General features: G+C 39.5%; 1 protein-coding gene across 4 annotated transcripts in view; it reads left to right on the forward strand.

Annotated features, from left to right (window-relative positions):
• The first annotated feature begins 3,357 nt into the window (after positions 1-3,357).
• Positions 3,358-22,730, forward strand: part of PTBP2 (polypyrimidine tract binding protein 2) — a 78,865-nt gene continuing 59,492 nt past the window's right edge. For 3 of the 4 annotated variants that reach the window (XM_070746530.1, XM_070746531.1, XM_070746532.1), the window contains exons 1-3: positions 3,358-3,527; positions 11,333-11,363; positions 22,009-22,084. In XM_070746530.1, coding sequence (XP_070602631.1) covers positions 3,520-3,527; positions 11,333-11,363; positions 22,009-22,084 — 115 coding nt within the window. In that variant the 5' untranslated portion in view covers positions 3,358-3,519. The remainder of the gene's footprint in view (positions 3,528-11,332; positions 11,364-22,008; positions 22,085-22,730) is intronic. The other variant, XM_070746534.1, reaches the window with a different exon arrangement.

Below are 22,730 nucleotides of genomic sequence, written 5' to 3' on the forward strand. Positions count from 1 at the left end.
CATACCAGGGTCATATGATCACCTTATGTGAAATCAAAATCAGCGACGAAGCCAAAATTCACTTAAGAACCATATTGCTAACTTAACAACTACAGCGATTCAATTAATTGTGGCAAGTTATAAAATACGAACTGAATAATCAAATTATCACAGATAATCCCCACTCGGTTAAAGACCTTGGTATACTAATAACAAAAGATTTAAGTGCCAAAGCCCACTGCAACAATATAGCCAAGAAGGCTTCAAGAGTTGTAGACCTAATCCTATGTAGCTTTTGCTCTGGCAATCTCACGCTACTTACCAGAGCTTACAAAACTTTTTTTCCAGATCCATCCTCGAATACAGCTCATCCGTTTGGAACCCATATCGCATCTCAGACATTAACACCCTTGAAAATGTCCAAAGATACTTAAGCAGAAGAGCCCTTCACGCCTCCACTTGAAATAGAATACCCTATGAGACTAGACTTTCAATCCTGGGCCTAGAAAGTTTAGAACTAAGACACCTTAAACAAGATCTAAGTATTGCCCACAAGATTATATGCTGCAATGTCCTGCCTGTCGGCGACTACTTCAGCTTGAACCACAACAACACAAGAGCACACAACAGATTTAAACTTAATATTAACCGCTCCAAACTTGACTGTAAAAAATATGACTTCAGTAACCGAGTTGTCGAAGTGTGGAACTCATTACCGGACTCCATAGTGTCATCCCCAAACCCCCAACACTTTACCCTTAGATTATCTACGGTTGACCTATCCAGATTCCTAAGAGGTCAGTAAGGGGCGAGTACAAGTGCACTAGAGTGCCTTCCGTCCCCTGTCCTATTGCTCTCCTATATCTCCTATACCTTTCTTCTATTCCTATATCTCTTCTTCTATTCTTTCATTGATATGTTCTATTACTATATCTTCTTTTCTATTATTTCTTAGATATATTTTACTATGAGTATCTCCTCAATAACCTTCATCATGTATTTTACTATGTGTATATAGATATATACCCACTAAAACCCTCATTTGTATTGGACTAACTAACTAACTAACTAACTAACTAACTAACTAACTAACTAACTAACTAACTAACTAAATAAATAAATTAGAAAACAGCCCCATCACCCAAGATCCCACACAGGGCAAAAGCCATTAGTCACAATAGGAACTGTCCAACACCCTTTCAGAACACAAGCCCATTCATTGCACCACCCCAGAGCAGTCCAAACTTCAAAGTCACAGAAACCTGGTAGCTCAGATTAAACAATAAAACAGAGATTGGCCAAATTAACTCAGACAAGCACTGAAGATTTGCATTTCTTCTTTTGCCTATAGAACGGGTGAAAACCAGCAGGTTCTGTCAGGCTCTGGATAATTGGTAGCAGAAATTTTGAGTAGTTTGGAGAACTGGCAAATACCACATCTGGCTGGTCCCAGAGTGGGGAGGGAATGGAGATTTTGTAATATCTTTTTCCCAGGAGTGGGGAAGGCATAGGGATTTTGCAATGTCTTTCCCCTGGAGTGGGATGGGAATGGAGATTTTGCAATATCCTTCCCTTGCCATGCCCACCAAGCCACGCCCACAGAACCGGTATGTAAAATTTTTGAATTTTACCCCTGCTATAGTACCAGCTATGACAGCTACATAACCTCTACATGACCCCACAGGAATCTGATAACAGCCAATAGAATATCAAAGGACATGTTCTTACACAGGAACAGGAAGCTCAAATACAAAGCCCAAATAAAATATAACACTCCCCCTCTCAACTCCATTTCAACAGCTGTCCAAAAATCATATGTGGTTGGTAAACCCTTCTTTCCAATCAGCCTCATGTTTTCAGTGTCTTCCTCCCAGCTCGGAACTAAACCAGATGATTTCCCCCCCCAAAAATTGTCTTGCTCAGCAATGGAAATTTTGGGTTCAATTGCGGTCCAAGTCAAGGACTATCTGTGGTGACATGTAAACATTTACAGGATAATAATAAATGGGTCTCAAGTTACTGCTTGTGCAAGACATGATTATGATCTTGCATAATCTTGCATAATCAACTCCAAAATAAAGCCCTGATTAAGAGAAATAGTGAAAATAGAACTTAACTATGTTAAGAGTTCCGCTTGCTCCTAGCCTCTTTACCGCTCAGGAGATCATAATTGTCCTAGAAGTTGTGGTAACGGTTTGGATCATATTTATAAAATTAACCTGCATTCCACTGAGGACCTGTATACTGCACGAGTCAAAGAGGGCTGTGAAAATATTTAGACCCCTCGCATTCTGGACATAAACTGTTTCAACACCTACCCTCAAAATGACGCTATAGAGCACTGCATAACTACAGAACAACTAGACACAACAACAGTTTTCCCCCGAACGCCATCACTCGGCTAAACAAATAATTCCCTCAATATTGACAAACTATTTACTAAGTCTGCACTACTATGAATCTTCTCATCGTTCCCATCACTCATCTCCTCCCACAAATGACTGTATGACTTTAACTTTATTGCTTTTATCGTTACAATTTATATTGATTGGTTCTTAATATGATTTGATCACTTATTTGTATCAGGACTATCATTAAGTGTTGTACTTTATGATTCTTAATGAACCAAGCATGTGAACCAAGACAAATTCCTTGTGTGTCCAATCACACTTGGTCAATAAAATTCTGTTCTACTTCTATTCTATATTCTATTCTATTCTGGAGTAATTGGTATATAATCGAGTTTGAAACAACTCTTAAAATTGGGGGTGAAGACATATACAAATACAACCGCAATGATTATCTAATGCCTCCCATGTTTTTAAAGACAAATTCAGGGATTTTTGATTCAGTATTCTCTGCATTTTCCAAACTTTTACTTAGTATATAGTCTTAGTAATACTGCAAAAACCTTACCAGTTTGGGGCACAAATATGCTAATCACAAATAAGAAACTGTATGTCTGAGACTGAAGATGGGCTGGAAGCCTAACAAGTGCAAAATCCTGTAGATATTTACTCAATATTTACTACACGAAAGAAAAACAGGGCCTGGTGTAGATATGAAAGGGTTTGTCAGATCAAAATGAGCTACTCCGGAAAAGCATCTTTCTATGTAAATAAATACAACTCGGACAATTGTATTTGTCCGATTTGTATTTATACAACTACAATACATTAGAATACTGTATAAAATACAATATTCTAATGACCGAAACGCGGAAGTCTCCTTTCCCGCATGTATACACATCCCATTTCCCTTTTCTTTACACTTCCCATAATCTTTTGAGGGCAAAACCAAAAAAAACCAAAAACCCCAAACCCTCAGTCTTGCGGACTGAGCATGCCCGAGCCGCCTCCGCGCATGCTCATTGAGAACAAAAGAGCTCGCCGATTTGATGGGGAGCAGAACCTAATAGAGCTCGGCAACCTTCGGTGTTTTCCGTTGGGGCCCGGCCGCCATTTTCTTGCTCCCTCTCTTTACTCGTTCAGCTGCGCGGCTCCCTGCCTTGGTCGCCAGCGCTTTTGTCCTTGTTCGGCGATGGACGGGTGAGTGAGGGAGTGAATAAGGGACGGCGGCCGGGAATAAGCAAAGGGAGGAGGGAGTCATGTCGCCGCCGCCGCCGCCGTTTCTCCCGCCTTTCTTGTCTCTGCATCGTAACTGACGGGAGAATCGGCCGCGCATCCGTTGCCCGTCCTAGGCTTTTCCTCGGCCGGCTGGTTCGCGGTGTGCGAGCCAGAAGGTTTTCGGAATGAGAGGAAAAAGGAGTGTGGGGTTTTATTTTTTTTGGGGGGGGGAGAGGCGGAGGCCGGGAAGATGGAGGGGAAGATGGCTTCTCCCCTCCCCCTCCCGTCTCAGGTTCCTCTCAGGGACTGGGCCCGCCGCAGCAACTGAGGCGCTGATATGAGGCATCACCATCATCCTATGGCTGGTCTCTTGAGATGCCGGGTGATCCAAGCCGGGGGGAGGGGTGGTGGTGATAGTGAACCAGAACAAGGCCTTCAAAATGCTGAAGGAATGGATTGAGCACACTTTCTGACGCTTCCCCTCCGCCTTCCTCCCCCACCCCGGAGCGGCCTTTTTCCCTCCCATTCGGCCTTGAAGGAAGCTCGCGCCCCACAAGTCCCAGCCCCCCTTTTGTAGTAGCCCCCCCCGCCCCCCTCCCTCCCCTCAGACGAGGGACCAGAGAACAGCAGGAGGCAGACGCCTTTGGCTCTTTTGTTCCTCTTTTAGAGCTCTGCTCCGCGGCCTGCTCCACCCCACCCCTTCCGAGACAGAAAAGATGCCTTTGTATGCGTGGAAAGACCGCCTGTCAAAGCCGAAGGCAGGAAAGAAACGGCTGTGGGGTTGGTCCGCCATATGGAAACAACCCTCACCATTTATGCCGCCAATGAGGGCTCTCTCTCTCATTGGCGGCATGAAATATTTCGGGTGGGTAAAGTCTGTAGCCACAGAACTCACCACGAGGCCTTCCTTTTTTCTTTTTCTTTTAAAATTGGAGGCTGAGAAGCCCTGGCTGTCGACTTCTACAGTATTTAAATTTGCTTTGGGAATAAAGCTCCAGACATTTTTTAACAGGAGGAATTCGGGAGTATTCGAAGGTGGGCCTTAGGGAATTCATGGTTGAGAACTGTCAGTGATTTAAAATTGGTTGGTCAAGGGCAGGGGTAGGCAAAGTTGGCTCTTCTATGACTTGTGGACTTCAGTTTCCAGAATTCCTGAGCCAATCATGCTAACTCAGGAATTCTGGGAGTTGAAGTCCACATGTCATAGAAGAGTCAACTTTGCCTACCCCTGGTCACGGGGAAAATAATTAGGTACCTACTATTACTACTACTACTACTACTATACACAATAATGTGAAATCACACTGCCAGCTCTTTAGTTCAGGGGTCTCCAACCTTGGCAACTTTAAAACTTGTGGACTTCCAACTTCCAGAATTCCTCAGCCAGCTTTCCTAAAGGCCAACACCAACTAAAGCAGGAGTCCCAAACCTTGGCAACTTTAAAACTTGGGGACTCCAACCCCTAGAATTCCTCAGCCAGCTTTGCTGGTTGGGGAATTATGGGAGTTGAAGTCCACAAGTCTTAAAAGTTGCCAAGTTTGGAAATCCCTGCTTTGGCTGGTGTTGGCCTTCATGTATGTCATGTTCTACCCAAGAATCTAACATGTCCTAATTTATTGGTATAGTACACGTGTAGATCCAAACAGCATAAGAACATAAGAAGAGCCATGCTGAATCGGGCCAAAGCCCCTTGAGTCCAGCTTTCTGTGTCACACAGTGGCCCGCCAATGGTACATGGGGATCTTGAGCAGAAAGAGAAGGCAAAACCCTCCCTTTCCCCTGACCCCCAATAAATGGTACCCAAGGGAATCCTGCCTGCCTCAACCAACATAGGGGCGGCATTTGGACATCCGTTTTAAAAGCATGTCCTTTTGTAAATGACAGATGGAAATTGAATTAATGTTCAGTTTTTTTGGTATTGTGCCCTATGTACAAATAACAACTGGAATCACCAAGGCTAGTTTTTTGCCATAATCTTTCAATTTCAGATCTTGATACACCAATTCTTTACCTTTTATCCTACCATATCCCTGATATCATCATCAATCCACACTTCATTTTTTCCAATCACGGTTATTTTTGGTGTGTTATGAACCAAGACTTTTATCATTTTGGAAATGGCACAGCATTTTCTACTACTTTTTCGACTGTAAACTTCCATCAGTTTTTCATTACTGGCATATAATTTTTCTTTACAGATGTTCCAATGTGAATCATTGCAGTTATTAAGTTACTTATGATTGTTAAGTGAATCTGGCTTTTCCTTTGACTTTGTCAGAAATATTTAACTGTGATCATATGATGCCAAGACCCTGCAACATCAGAAATATAACCCAGTTATTTGTTCATCAGTCATTTATTTAAATATGAGCCAGTTGCCAAGCGTTGAAATTTTGATCATATGACCTCAGGAATGCTGCTTTGTTTATGTGAGAAATGATCATAAGTCACTTTTTTTATCACCATTGTAACTTCAAGTGCTCACTAAACAAATGGTTGTAGGTTGAGTACTACCTGTATTCATCAGTGACAGGGTTTGGAAGTTTCAGATCATCCATATAAAACCATGAGGTTTGATTAGCATTTTTGTAATATGGTAGCCAGTATTTGTTTTTTTCAAATATTGTAGCAATGACAAATAATAAAGATAATATTAAGTCACCCTCAAAGTTGTCTCTCCTAATGTAGACAAGCCCATATATTCCATTTCCAACCACCAATTCCGTCTTCCGCTGCTTCATTTTATTTTCTATAAGCATTCTAATGGTTTTATTGACAAAAGTTGTTTGCAAACATTTGATCATTCATTTATGTGGTAATGAATCAAACTGTCTTTTTTATAATCAATTCAGAACACATGTAAATTAGTTTTCACCTTTTTGTAATTCTTCAAAACCATTTTACCAATCAGAAGTTGAACTTTTGTACCTTTGCTTTTCTTTTTCTTTTTGTTTTATTGGAAGGATATTCTTTTTTTCTAAATAATCTTGAATATTGTCTGCTACTAATCATTAAACATTGTAGGAAAGTATGTTATTGTCCTATAGTTTACTAGTCTTGTCCTTTTCCCTGGATATTTTTGAATCAGGTACATTTTGCCAGAATAACCAGTGGCTGATGTCTCCCTTGTGCAATATTTCATTAAGATATTTAGCTATAATTGGATGTAAGCTACTCAGATATTTGAGCCAAAAGCCATGCAATTGATAATTTTCAAGAGATATCCAGTTCTTAATTTTAATCATTCCTGCTGTAATTATTAGTTCTTTCATTTGATTTTATTAAATTCATCTTCAGATTCTTTTATCCATCTAGCTTTTTTATTATAGTCTATAGGGGTTTCTTATAGATCTTTCCAAAACTGGATTGTTTCCTTTTTGTTTGGTTTTACATATTCAGAATTTCTACTGTCATTTATTCTTAGAATTCCCTCTGGTCTTATGGCTATTATGAACAAGATTCCTTTCTGTTTGGATCTTAAAAGTCCCATAATAACCTAACCTGCTCATTTTTCAAAAGCATCTCAAGTTTGATGGCACCAGTAGTTTTTACTATATTTAAATCCAAGCCTCTGACAATTCAGTCATGACACTTATTGTAATTTGTAAAATTTTGCTCTTGCTGCAGCCACTGATTAAAAGGTCAATTGTTTCTTATGTTTTACTACAAAGGTGACATTTGCCATTATTTGTTGTATGTTGTATTTTCACTATAATGCAGTTAAATGACAAAATTTGTTTTTCAGTCACTAAAATAAAGCCTTCAGTTTCTTTGTTTAACAGTCTTGATTTTAATCAACTCCATAAAGGGTTTTGAATCTATTTTCTTTAAGTATTGACAATGCATTGGCTTGTTCTTCCAATTAACAAATTGGTTTTCAATTGTTTATTTTCTATATTAAGTATTCAACTTTATTGTTTTAAAGACCTTTTCTTGAATGACTTCCTTCAGCAAGGCTTTAATTTTTTTTCATGTACCTTAATAATTCAGGCCATACTTTTCTTCCTCCAGTTTGCTTCACTTGTAGGAATTATAGAATTATAGAACTCTTGCGAAATACAATTGCTCAGTGCCATTTTTGGGGGGTTCAAGGTTTGTGCATTGTCATTTTTTCTTGGCTTCCAAGTTATCAAATTCCAATTGAATCCAATCAATACAAAATAACAGACTGGTGATCCTATCATTCAGCTTTGATTTCAAATTTTTCAAAATAATATATTGTAAAAGAAAGTAAAGATAGTAGCAATAACGATAGGCAATCTCAAAACATATATAGCACACCATCAATCAATTATAAAAAACCCAGCTTTATTTGGGACAGCTTACAGGCAGTGGTGATAACTTTTGCACCATTAGACAATATCTACCTATCCCAGGCCCTTGGAAAGGGCTTAATAGATGGATAAAAATGCCAAATCCAGTCTAAATATGTGACTGTGTGACTAACTACAATGGTAATAATGAGCTAAAGTGGTATGCTGTAATTTTGTTATTTTTGTTCGGTCCATTCTTGATAATGATTTATATGGTTATTACCTATAAAACTTTGTAGGGTCTAGATAACACTCCGGAAACTGCTTATTTCCAATAACAAAAATCCGTCATTTCCAAATCCTCTGCATTAACACGCTGCCATCTTATGGGACCTAGGAAACAGTTTTTTTCTGTTGTGGCTCCCAATTTCTGAAGAAACATATCCCGCCCCCTGGACAACTACACTTTTCTAGGCTTTTGGAAATTGTGGTCCTAGGTCAGCCTTGATTCTTATAATATTTTTAAAGCCTTGATTTTAAAGCTTGTTGATTTTATTGTTCACATTAATTTACTCTGGATTGTATGTCTGATTTTATATTTTTAGCTTGGGTTTTTTTCTCTCCTAGTATTGTACTCCCAGAAATCCACCAGAGTTAGGCAGTCAATACATTTATATAAATAAATAATAAATGTTAACTTAATTTCCTTGATCATAGTTTTAGTTTGTTAGACTTCTAGTACATGCTGGCAAATACATTTAGCAAATTGCCTTTATAACATGGTATTATGATTATTGCTTGACATGCTGCTGATAATCAGTTTGGTAACAATTACTTCATTATTCAGATTAATTTTCTAAGATAATTAAGTGTAATTTTATAATAGGGTGGATTTGATTTAAATCAAGAAAATTTAAATCATGATTTAAATCATGCGTTAAATCAGTAAAAAGGCTTGATTTAAATCAACTCAATTTAAATCATAATTTTTAAAGAGCAATTGTCATATCTGACCTGCTGTTGATTCATCCAACAGTCTTAACACTGCAGAATATACAGCTTCATACTACATAACTAACTTCCACTTCATGCTGAATAAACTAAACTATTAATGTATCTTAAATAGAAAACTATCTTTAGATAGTTTTTTTAATTCCAAAAGCATTTTATTAAAATAAATTTGATTTAAAAAAAATAAAAAACCAATTTAAATAAATATATCCAATTTTTAATCGACTTTTTATTCATCCTGTTTTATAATTACTATGGAGTTATGAGACGTATCCAAGCATGATTATGGTGATTTTCATAAAATGAGATCTTATACAAAAACTTATTCTGTGATAGCTATGCTGTAAGGCAGTTAAAACCCAGTCTTGGGGTCAGATATATCTCCCTTAAGTATACGATGAACACCCTCCCATCACAATTTTTAAAGGAATTGTTTGTTTGTTTGTTTGTTTGTTTGTATTTAATTTCATATAAATTGAATTTAAGAGAACTCAAGATGTTAGGTTTTACAGTATAACTACAAAGTTTAAAATATATTAATTTTGGCTCCTTTTCTTATCATAATTCTATTTTATATATGTTTGTGGCATATGAGGTATTATTTGTTCTGATATTATTTACTATGTCATGAATCAAAACACTTTTAAGTTAGCATTTTAATACAATAAATATATAAAATAACTTGGTTTACAGCAGTCTGTTTAATTGCACTTCTTAATCAACTAGGTTTATAAGGATACCCAACTCAATATGACTCTGGGCATATATAATGGGCTGTCAGGAAGAACATTGGGAGTGAGAAGGAAGAGCCACAGCCCTAGATAAAGGTTTGATCAATGAAAACAGTACAAAGCCATATAGAATAACAGAGTTAGAAGGAACCATGGAGATCTTTAAATCCAACATCCTGCTTAGGCAGGAAAGCCTTGGGAAAATGCTTTCAGTCTTGCAATATTGTGGTACTTCTACTTAAGAACTTAATTTGTTCCATTATAAGGTTCCTAAGTAGAAACGTTCTTAAGTAGAAGCAATTTTTCCCATAGGAATCAATGCAAAAGCAAATAATGCGTGCAAACCCATTAGGAAAGAAATAAAAGCTCGGAATTTGGGCGGGAGGAGGAGGAAGAAGAGGAGGAGAGTCGCTGTCGAATGAAGAAGGGGAGGGGAATCAAAAAAATTCAAAACTTTAAGGCTTAAAAAAAAAGAGGGACTCTGAGGCGGCGAGAAGGAGTACGTGCCTCCAAGACACCCAGCGTGAGACTGCCACCCATACACTGGCTGCTGCTGCTGCTACCTGCTGCCACTTCCTTCCCATGCTGAAGGTCTCCTCTCGCTCGCTCGCTTTGTAGCCGGCGCCTTTCCTTCGCTGTGGTGATTCCTTGGCTGCTCAGAGCGAAGGGAGCATTTCTTTTCTCTGGGCACTGACAGAGGTTTATTCCCTGTTCAAATGCCCAGAGAAAGGAAAATGCTTCGTTCGCTCTGGACAAAGCACCACCAAAAGGCTCCTCTGGCAACCCAGAGGCTAAAGGGGGAATGGCAGGAAACTGGTCGGGCCTTCGTGCCGCTCTCAAATTTCCTGGGAGATTTTTCCCTGTTCGGGTTCTTAAGTAGAAAATGGTTCTTAAGAAGAGGCAAAAAAATCTTGAACACCCAGTTCTTATCTAGAAAAGTTCTTAAGTAGAGGCGTTCTTAAGTAGGGGTACCACTGTATTCTGTTATCTGAGAACAAAGGTAATACCAAAATTCATAGTTTTGGTTTCCTGACTGGATCACTTCATAGAGCCAACAGCAGCATACAACAAGAAAAGAACCATAAACCAATACCCCACATTACATTAAAACAGAAAAATGTACAATGTAGAAAAAAATGGTGACTGACCACCACAATAGAACAACTAAAGGGAGTTCAACTGGTCCCTAATACCTGAAAGAAAAGCCAGATCTTAAATACAAGCAGAGTTGGAGCTGTCAGACATCAGCTGGAAGACTGTTCAGAGAACAAGAGCAATTGCAGAAAAGGTTGTAGATACTTATTCATGTTTAAAAGGAGGAACCTAGAGCATGCCCTCTCTATGTGGGCATGTGGGACTGGCGGATTTTCTTGGGAAAAAGCAGCCTCTCAACTTTTCTCATTGTACCAATTTCAGTTGTATGAAAATTCCTTCTCTATGTAGCTAATCATAAATCCAATCTGCTGTGTAGGAATAGATTTTGAGAAACTCTAGAAAGTTCTGGGGAAAAGTAAGGAAGAAGCAATTTGTTTCTTATTCAATAATTTACCTTTAATATGATAGTGCTGCTTTGAATCAGCAATATGGAGGGCACATAAATTTAATAAATATGTCATGAGAGACTATCTAGTAATTTGAAAATGCAAATCTATTCCTATATTCAATTTCCCTTGTTTTTAAGTAAACAGGAAGTTAAATAGCAAATTGAATATTTGATTATATGAAAAATATTTGCCTTGGTGGAGAAAAATACATTTTCTCTTCTAAAATTTGATATTTTTTTTCTTTCCAGCATTGTTACTGATGTTGCAGTTGGTGTGAAGGTATGTAAGCAATTTAATTTATAATACTGAATAATGAAAGCATTGGTCTAAAAATATTTACTTCTAAATTTGTTTAGTATTATCTTGGTGACTGGTTGTCATTCTTTTATCTAGAGACTTCAAGCAACCTAGAAGTTAGTAGAAAACCTCCAAATTATTTATCATAAGCACCAAAATCTAAATGTAATTGCAACCAACTATAAAATGAATTAAAACATTGAGGAAATAAGATAATTGATAGGGAATTTTCATACTTCTAACCCAAGATTTTTGCAATAGTGGGGGGTGGGAGAGGAGAATATAAGCAATATTAGCAATAATATTGGCCTTCTGTTTTTATTATTCTTAGAGGCCTTGTCTAGAAATAGCCTTTGCAATTTTTATATCTCACATAATGGAATGGTGCTGTAAATATGTATACTCCTTCACCTGCACCATTTTTCTTGCCCTGTGCTTTTAATATGTTCAGACATCTGTTGATTTACACATTGCATTAAACCATGATTTGTCAATTTTTGGTTTTGATATGGAGTCTAAATCTAGTCAGTATACTTTGCAAATAATTATTTATGTCTGAGAGTATGTAGACACATACTTCAAACAGTTTTATTCATTAAACAACTTGGCATATTATTTTATGGACTTAACTTTGGTTTGCTTTTCCCTTTTCCTTGTCTTGATTGGTTAATTTAACTTTGGACCTAGTATCTTCTGCAAACTGTTGTTAGATTTTCTCCAATCATGGGTGTAGTCCACAGTCAGTGGGTTGACCTCCATCCGTCAACTAATCAGGATGGAGGTCAACCCACTGACTGGACTACTCAATTGATTGAGAATCACCGTTCAGGTAAGGAGGTTCTACAGTTGATTTCATTCAGAATTTCCCTCTGAGTAAATTAGGATCAAATCCAAGAAATTGTATCACAATCACATGCATATTCTCCATCTTTGAAGACCCTTATTCCTAAAATCAGAATTTGAATTACAGTAGAAACCAAATTGTAAATATTTTTGTTAATCATACTACAGTGGTCCCTTGACTTTCACAGGGGACACGTTCCAAGACCGCCTGTGAAAGTCAAATTTCTGTGAAGTAGAGACACTCCCTTCCTTCCTTGCTCCCCCTCCCTCCTCAATTCCTGATTTTACTTACCTCCAGAACCCGCAGGAGCAACTGGGCGGCAAGCTGGGGGATTTGTTACACTCTAGGGTGCAGGTGGTGGCGACAGAGGCTGGAGCGGAGGCTGCAGCGGCAGGAGGCGCAATCTGGGCAGCGGCAGCTGACAGAAGACACATGGGCCACCAGACAGCTGAGAGGCCCGGCAGCGGAAGGGGTCCTGTGAGCTGCCAAACAGCTGAGGGACCCTGCGGCGGCGAGATTGAGGTGGTGGTGGCGGCAGGGGTCACATGTGCCGCCAAACAGCTGAGGGCCCTGCGGCAGCGAGATTGGCGCTGGCAGCAGTAGCAGGAACACGTGGGCCGCCAAGCAACTGAGATGGCCTGGCAGCGGCGAAATCAGGAGGCTGGGGCGGAAGCAGAATCTTCGGAGAGGGGCAGCATACAAATCTAATACATTATTATTATTATAAAATATTATTTTATTTAAAGACGGCTTCTTTAAATACATTTTAAAAATAAAAAAACCACAGGTATACCACGGGTTTTCTAAAAAGAAATATTTATTTACTTACTTACTTACTTACTTACTTACTTACTTACTTACTTACTTACTTACTTACTTACTGAAAACCTGTGGTATAGACTTTCAGCGAAAGTCGGACTCTTGAATGTCAAGGGACCACTGTATAAAAATATTGGGAAGGGGATTTTTTTGTAACTAAATCAGTGGAGTATAATGTAACCACATAGCAAAGCAGGGGTCGGCAAACTTCAACACTCAGAGCCATTTGGACCCTGTTTCCCACAGAAAAACAACTCCAGGAGCCACAAAACCTAGGTGGGCATGGCCAACTTGACATTATTCACTTCCACCCAGTCACATGACCCCCTTGCCATGCCTACCCAGCCAATCATTAGGATAGAGAACTGGGAACCACAAAATCCTTTTCCCTCCCTCCCTCCTCTATGCCTCTATCTCTCCCTTGTCTCTGTATCTCTCTCTCCCTATCTCACCCCTCTTTCTGTATTTCCCCCTGTCCCTCTCTATGGCTCTCTTCCCCTTTTCCTCTCTATCTCCCCTCCCCCCTGCTCTCAGTATCTTTCTCCCCCTCTCCCCATCTTTGTATCTCTGTGGTTTTATGTCTCTCCCCCTCTCTCTGTGTCTATTTCTCCTCCCTCTCCACCCCTCTGTCTCTCCCTCTCTTCCCCTCACTATCTCTCTCCCCCTCCCTCTCTGTGTCTCCCCCTCTCTCCTTCTCTCTCTCCCCCCTCTATATCTCTCCTCCCCTCTCTCCCTCTCTTTATCTCCCCCCTCCCGTATCTCTCTGTTAAAGTCACTTCCTCGCTGGACAGTATGGTGTAGAGATCCAGCATGAAGAGGCGCGCGGAGTGATTGCTGCTGCTACCGCCAGCATTGCTGAGGGAGAGGAACTTCAGATTCTCATGGCTGCTGCAGCTGAAGCTCATGAGAGGGCTGGGACCAGTGAGGCAAGCCCAGCATTGACAGGATTTCCTTCTGCATCTCCTACTTCTCATAGGACTTCTGACAACAGTAGAGGAAGCCCACCAGCCGGGAGCAGTAAGGCTCAACCTCAGGCACTGTCTCTACCTCTGGTGGGCTTCTTTAAAGAAGTAACTTTAACACCAAGATTCATGGGGAGAGAGAGGGGAAGAGAGATATAAAGAGAGGGAGAAAGATAGAGGGGGAGAGATACAGAGAGCTCCTTCGCCTTCTGCTTCCACCCTCCCCTATCTTTCCTGTCCTTTCCCTCATGGGTGGCAGCAGTGCTAATTCATGGGAGGGGAAGATAACTGCTTGAAGCTTCCCTTCTCAATGACCCCACCCACCGCTTCCATCCAGCCCCAGGGGACCTATGGCACAGGCGCAAAGGTGTCTTGCCTACTGGCCCTTCTCGCAAACTCAGCTGCAAACTCTCTGGATCTCACACCCGAGTTACATCTCCTACTATTTCTGCGCGGGATGTTAGTTCAGTGATTAATTGTCAGGTTCTCTTCTCCCCCCCCCCCCATGTCTGGTAGCCGGCAGCTTTTTGTGCCATTTTCACGCCAAAACCAAGTGAGAGCAGCCCGCAGAGCCCTTTTTCCCCTCACAGGAAGTTCTCAAGAGAGTGGTGGATAAAAAGGTGAAAGCTCTCAACAGACCGAGCGGGAAAGGACTGGAGAAAGCAAAACGAAACAAAATTCCAAACTCCTAATCAGCCAACTTATCCCTTTCTTTCTTTCCCCCACTACCTGGGCAAAAAACAAAAAAAGTAGCGTACTCCGCAGATGGTTCCTCCCTCCCCCACTGAAGTTTGCTCGAAGTTGAGGGAGGTTTCAAGACAAATCCTAATGGCATACGCACTCTCCTGCTGTCAGCCTGGGCAGCCCTTTTAAGTCAATTGCTTTTGCAAGCACCAAGCTTTACAGAATATAAGAAGAGCCATGCTGAATCAGGCCAAAGCCCATCAAGTCCAGGATTCTGTGTCACACAAAGGCCCACCAGTTGTACATGGGGATCTTGAGCAGAAAGAAGGCAAAACTTTCCCTTGCCCCCCAACAAATGATACTCAAGGGAATCATGCCTGCCTCAATCAACATAGAGGCGGCACATGGACATCCGTTTCAATAACCACCGATACACTTGGCATCCATGAATCTGTCTAATCCTGCCTTGAATCTATCAAGGCTGACAGCTGTCATGACCTGTTCTGGAAGTGAATTCCATAAACCAACTACCCTCTGGGTGAAGAAATATTTCCCTTTATTTGTCCTCACTCTCTTACCTATGAGCTTTAGGGAGTGCCCCTTCGTCCTAGTATTGTATGATAGAGAAAATAATTTTTTTCTATCCACCTTTTCTATCCCATGCATGATTGTATACATTTCGATCAAGTCACCCCTTAAACGCCGTTTTTCAAGGCTGAAGAGACCAAGGCATTGCAACCTGGTTTCATAAGGGAGGTGCTCTATTTCCTTGATAATACTTGTTGCCCTTTTTTGCACCTTTTCCAGTTCCATTATATCCTTCTTGAGGTGTGGTGACCAGAACTGTACACAGTACTCCAAGTGTGGTCTTACCATCGATTTGTACAGAGGCAGTACAACACTTACTGACTTATTTTTGATTCCCTTCCTAATCATGCCTGTTGTGGTTCCATCTGAGGCCCCTCCGGGAACGGCTGACCTTCTGTTGGTTTCCAGCTCAGAGGGAGAGGCTGAGGAACAGGAGGTGCAGACAGACGAGGAGGAGGAATCCCAGGCTGAAGAAGAGGGAGGACAGCCAGAGTCCCACCAGGGGGAGCTCTCCCCAGCAAGCAGCCTGGATTCCTTAGAGGAAAGTGCACAAGCCATAATTGATCTGCGACAACGAAGAGCTACTCAGAGACGGAATCAATTGGCTAAATACTTTCAGCATTAAAGTGGCAACAGCTGGGTTTGGGTGTGGTGCTCTTGGGAAAGGCTAAAAGGCAGACCCACCCTTCCTGGCTTGTGGAGTTTTATCTTTGAGAGTCGTGGGACCTGACTGTGAACTTTGGAGTCTTGGAATCCTGGTTTGTGCCTTTGACTATTGAAACCTTGGGGGGGGGTGCCAGCAAGAAGCTTGCTGTATTGTCTGGACATCAGGACCCTGCTGTACCGTATTATATCCTGTCTGTTGGGAAGAACAGGTTTTCCTCTGTGCTTATTTTTTCCAGTTATAAAATACTTTTGGCTTTTACCAGAGTGTCTGGCTGTTTTTTCCAGTTGGTGTTGAGGTCTGGGGGAACCCAGACAGAACAATGCCAAGCATGGAATTTGCTTTTTTTTACTGCTGCTGCGCACTGGGTTGGCATCTTCATTGAGTTGTCCACCAAACCCCCAAGATCCCTTTCTTGGGTTGTCTCAGAAAGCTTGGTTCCCATCAGTTGATAGGTATAATTGGGTTCTTTGCCCCGATATGCATAGCTTTGCACAGGTACTGCGCTATCATCCAGCTAGCAGAAGCGGCCTGCCTCTTTATCTCAACCGGGAGGAAATACCACGTGCATGCCCGCAGGTGGTATTTTGTGGAAGAGCCACACTCAAAAGAGCATGTGACTCGTGATCTTGACCCTTGCACCAAAGGAAAGAGATTTTGTAACTATTGAATACCTTCTAATGAGGCATAAATTGTTCGATTGGGTTCATACAGCATACAAAATCACAAACAAGTAAGCCAGATATTTTTTTTTATTTTTTTTTTATTTTTTTTTATTTGTTTGTTTGTTTATTTATTTATTTATTTATTTATTTATTTATTAGATTTTTATGCTACCCCTCTCCGCAGATATATGTACATAGCTGTGTAAGTGGGGTCATTCTTGGAGAATGGAGTATAATTAGAGTGCGGATAATAACTTTTGTAATCTTATTTACCTTGAATGAAAGAATTACAAGGTAATAAAAGGAGTTTTTAATTTGGACTAATTTTATTTTTTTTTAAAAAAATACTGTCCTTAAACAATGCACCTGTAAAATTAGAGCTTAGGCTGTAGTAAATAAAATTTAGACTTGTATGAAAAAAGTGGCCTTCACACATTGCTTTCTTTTTCAGTTACATTACATGTATATTCATTTCTGACGTTCCCTTTAGGCTTACAGGTTTTCAGTAGAAACAGAGATGAGAAATGGTTGTTATGTTAGAGAAATTGTAATCCTGGTCTACATATAACATAACCTTAATTTAAATAAAAGTTTGATTTGCACAGAATACTGAGCCAAATATCATTGTTTTCTGAAGCAAATCACATTGGTGTGATTTACCTATAAAGGTAAACCATATTATATTATGAGTTACTGAGAAAAAAGAAAACATCAGATTATGCTAATATTGGTTACAGACTAAAGTTTTACACAAGGTGCTAGATTTTTTAAATGAAAAATTTGGTTTTCTGGGGGATTATTCCATCACATTCAGAAGTCTTGAACTGGAAATAGGAACATTCATTGGGAAATCTATACATAAGAGAATGTTTGTAGTTTAGGGTTGAACGGTGGGGAATATCATTAGTACTCTAGTGCTGCCTAGTTTGGCAATGAAATATCTGCAAGACAGCAACAAAACCTCACAATCTATACATCTAAATAATGCTATAGAACTTTGACACTTTTAAGTACAAATGAAAGAATTGTCCATTTTGCCATGTTCAGACAATTGTGAGTAAATAGTTTATTTTGTCAACCTCATCACTGATAATCATGTGCTGGTAATGAAAGATAGTCTTTTTACTCCATAAGCAACAGAGTAATTATGTAATTAACAGTAACTCTTAACTGTAAATCACTTAACATAGTTATGCAAAGTAATAATACTAGAAGAAAGCAAAATATTTTGGCTCCTTTGAAACTAAGAAAGAAGTGAATTAATTAAATAATTCTAAACTGTTAAATAAGCAGTCAAACAAAAACAAAGGTTTTTGGGTCCATGTATCTGTTATGGGTGGCTGTAATACTTTTCTTCAAGGAAAACCATTTAGTTTAATCGTCTTTATGAACTTCTCTAAGCAGAACCATGCGTAAAACATTTTACAATAATCTGGGAAGTTTTCAGATAATTGTGGCAGTACTTTAAGGATATAAATAAACAGGGGTATTTGTAAAAACGAATCAGAGTCAAAATGGTGAATGCAATGAGGCAGTGAAAGACTCCGTCCTTTTATGTATATGTGATGTATTGAAGCACAGAGACAGGGTTACAATCACTTGATCAAACATGTCATTTTGATTATCTTGACACCCTGGTCTCATCCCCAAGACTGATGAGACTATGGTAAATATAATAATTTAGCGTAAATGATCTCTAATCCTCCTTTTGGCCCTTTTTGGAATGAGGCAAACTCCTAGAGCTGACTATATATATCATGTGACAAAGTCAGATAAAAGGGGATGGTTGGATTGGTCTTAGTTGCAGTCTTGCTATTGTCACATTTAGCCTAGAATTGTTACCAATCACTTGCCCCTCATTTCCTATAATAAATTACCATATATTTCAGCACATAAGACCCACCTTTTTCTCCCCTTAAAGAGGATGGAAATGTTGGTGCATCTCATACACTGAATACAGCCATTTTTGTTGTCCTGAAGCCCTGACCATTTTTCTCAAAAATGGGGTGGAAAAAGGGTTTGGAAAGGCTGGTATGGCTCAAAAATTGGCAGGCCGATGCCCGCCATAAATGGTGGTTGGCTACAGACGCCTTTTCAGGGAATCATCTCTTTGGAGACTGGAACCGTTACTGAAATTAAGGACCATAGAAAGACCAGGCGCCTTACTCCAGACAACCAACTTATCATTCAGCTGGTCCAGTTATTATGTCCCAGAGATCCCAAGGGTTTTATGGACAGAGCCCGTGGCAACACCATGACCAGACTGAACAGGGGACACCCCTTTAAATCTTAACAGTCCTTTTCGAGGAGGAGGAAGTCATTCTTTCTTACGCTCTTAGTGATTGCATCCCCGAGCACCCTATTGGAGGCCATGTGGCCTATTATGTGGACTGATGGGAGGAGTCCACTTCGGATGCTTGGGTTAGAGAGATCATTCAATCAGGGATCTTTCTTGAATTCCACTCCATTCCCTTGAGTTTTTATCTCCGCTTTCCGATTTCTAGAGTTCTGGCCAAGAGGATCCTCATGGAGACAGTTATTCAGCACTTGCTGGATACTCATGCCGTCGATGACGTACCTGAGGATCAACATGGGCAGAGTTTCTATTTGATCTTGTTTGTCGTTTCATAGGCCTTGTGGGGATGGAGAGCAGTTCTCAATCTTAAATGACTTAACTGTTATGTCATCTATAAATGATTTAAGATACATTCACTGACATCGACCTTGGAGGGTGTTCGGGAGGGCAATTTCCTCCCATTGACCTTGCAGAGGCATATTTGCATGTGCCAATTGTCCCGCACCATAGACAATATCTGAGATTCCAGTTCGCTGGGTCTCAATATCCGTATAGGGTGTTCCTGTTTGGGCTCTCATGGGCTCCTGGGGTATTCAATAAATTATTAGTGGCTATCGTCACAGTCAATAACTAGTGGCTGCCACCACACTCATGCATGTCCAGTGCTATCTGGATGATATTCAGATGAAATTCAATCACCATCCCTCTCGGGCTCAGGAGTACTTACAGTCAACCATTCAGGTCCTGCAAGACCATGACTTCTCCATTAATCTGGAGAAGAGCTACCTATCTCCATCTACCAGATTGCTCAATTTAGGGGCTATAATTGACTTGGTGCAGGGTAGGGTGTTGCAAACAGTTCATAAATTTCCCAGAATTACTGGAATTAGACAGTATATAAATTTAAATATTAATAATAAAAATCCTCCAGTGTCTTGATATTTATCACCATGTTTTATGGCATCAACCTTTGTAGTTTAATGATGCATTTGGTAAAGAAATATTTCTATCTGTTCTGTACCTATATTTTATTTTACTGGGTTGTTTCTTGGAGAAAGGAAGAAAGCTCCTATAGTGGTGCTTAAAAGGTTTAGAATCCCTTTGAATTTTCAATATTTTTGCATTAATATGATCTAAAATGTGAGCAGTTCTCCATACAAACCCTAAAATTAGATAAAGAGAACGCAATTAAAAATTGAATCAAAAATATTATACCTGTTCATATGCTTATTGAGGAAAATGATCCAAAACCACATATTTGTGTAGTGCAAAAATATGTGAAACTAGAATTACTTACTTCTGAAAGAGAAATTAGAGTCATGTGTTTCAATCAGTGGTATAATAATTGATTATGGGTATGAGTGTATTGCTCCACAGTGCTTTACAGCACTCTGAGTAGTTTACAAATGCCAACATATTGCCCCCAACCTTCTGGATCCCATTTTTCCAATCTTGGAAGGATGGGTCAGCTTTAAAATGAAACTCTGGGCTGTAGGCAGAGTTTATCTGCAATACTGCATTCTAACTTTCTAACCACTGCACCACCATAGCTCACCCTGATGTTCCCAAAAAATGTATTTGGAAGTGTGGCATGGCTCAAATAGAAGAAATGTCTGTGGAGTATGAAAAACAGGTATTAATGCTCACCAGTTTACAAAACTAACAAAAGGTTACAAAACTCCAAAAAGAGTTTGAACTCCATCAGTATCCAAATGGAACATTGCTGCCCATCTATAGGTTATGAAAGACCACTTGGAGAAATCTGGAAGCTATTGAAAGCATGTTCTGTGTTCGGATAAAAACAAAATAGAACTCTTGTTCTTGAATAAAAAGTTTTCTTTTTTGCAAAAGGCAAATACTGCATTCCAGCAGAAGAACCTTATTCCACCTGGGAAACATGGTAGCATTATCAGGCTTTGGGGCCTTCTTTGCAACCTTTGGACCAGGACAGCTTGCCCTCATTGTAGAACTATGAATTCTGAATTGTATCAGCAAGTTCTACAGGAAAGTGTCAGGGTATATTTCTGTGAATTGATGCTCAAGAGAAACTGGGTCATTCAACAAGACAATTGAAAACACATCCCATACAACCAAAAATGGTTAAAGCAGAAGAAATTCATTTTTGACTATGTTTGAGACTGCCTTCTACCACATAGCTCCCAGAGACCGGTAAGCCCACAGTGTTGGTCTTCTGCAGGTTCCACCAGCTAAACAGTGTCGGCTGGCGGGTCTGTGGGTGAGGGCCTTCTCTGTGGCTGCCTCGCCTCTCTGGAACCAGTTACATCCTGAGATCTGGACTACCCCCACTAATTGGCCTTCCGGAAAGCAGTAAAGACCTGGCTTTTCTGGCAGGCCTAGGGCCGCTGATTTTATGGTGGTAACCAGCAAGATCTGGCCATGAATGGTATGCAGGGGTCTTACTGTGTGAATTGTCAACTGTTTTAACTGTTTGTAGAGGTTTTTGTAGTACTGTTGATATTTTATATTTCTGCTGTGAGATGCCTAGAGTCCCCAGGGAGTTGGGCGTCATAGAAATTGAAGAAATAAATAAGAAAATTAATTTTCATCATTTTCCTCAATAAATCGATGAATAAGTATGCTCTTGACTCATTTGTTTTTGACTCATTTGTTTAATTTGGGTCGCTCTTTGTCTAATTTTAGGACTAGTATAAAGAACAAATCACCTTTTAGGACATTTATGCAAAAATATTGAAATACTGAAAATTCAAAAGGATTTGCAAACTTAAAAATCACTGTATATCTACAACTTCAAGGGCTTCACTACTTGACAATACTGCCTTGATAATGTAGTTGTTTCTCATTTTTCATATAGGATGTTTGTAATTTAGATCTCTTTTGTCTGCAATTTTCATGGGGATTTGGATAAGTAATTTGCTTTAGTCTTACCTGAAGCAATTGTAACTGAATAAAAATTAAATGTAAATTAGTTAATATTTTAAAAGGACACCTAAAAGTTTAGTGGAAAAATAATAACCCACTAAATAGTTTTCTTTAGATTTTCACTTAATGTCATTTTCACATTATTAATACCAATTTTGTATTTTTAGATGGCAAACTGCTTGTTTTTTCTTCTTCTTTTCTTAGAGGGGATCTGACGAACTTCTTTCAGGCAGTGTACTCAATAGCCCGAACTCTAATATGAGCAGCATAGTAGTTACTGGTAAGTGATGCATTTTTAAAGGATTGTTGTTATTTGAATATCAAAATCTATCCATCTTGCAGACTAGACTAAAATATATGGCAGAAAGGATGTTCATGATGCCATTTACATGATGACACACTAAACTTTTAAAACAAAACAAAACCAGCAATAAATGCCTGAACTAAATTCATTTGATGTGTATATATATATGTGAATAAATAAATAAATAAATAAATAAGTTGGGAAAAAAATATTCTGTATTTTTTAAGGCAGGATAACAAATGGAGGTTCAGCAATCTACTTGAAATTATGTTATCTTATTCTTTCTTTGCCATAGCCTGACCTGCAATTGTTATTTCACTACAATATTCAGGTTGCCCTTGATTTACAATAGTTCATTTGAAGTTACAGTGGCACTGAAAAAGGTTACTTATGACTGTTTTTCACACTTAAGACCATTGCAGCATTTCCATGGATATGTGATCAAAAATCAGTTGCTTGGTAACTGACTCATAGCAGTTGCCATGTCCCAGGGTCATGTGATAACCTTTTAAAACCCTCTGACAAGCAAAGTCAATGGGGAAGCCAGATTCATCTAACAATCCTTCTATCAATTTAATAATTGCAGTGATTCACTTAACAACTGTCAAGAATGGTTATAAAA

This window comes from Erythrolamprus reginae, chromosome 3, assembly GCF_031021105.1.
Source record: "Erythrolamprus reginae isolate rEryReg1 chromosome 3, rEryReg1.hap1, whole genome shotgun sequence".
Lineage (NCBI taxonomy): Eukaryota > Metazoa > Chordata > Lepidosauria > Squamata > Dipsadidae > Erythrolamprus > Erythrolamprus reginae.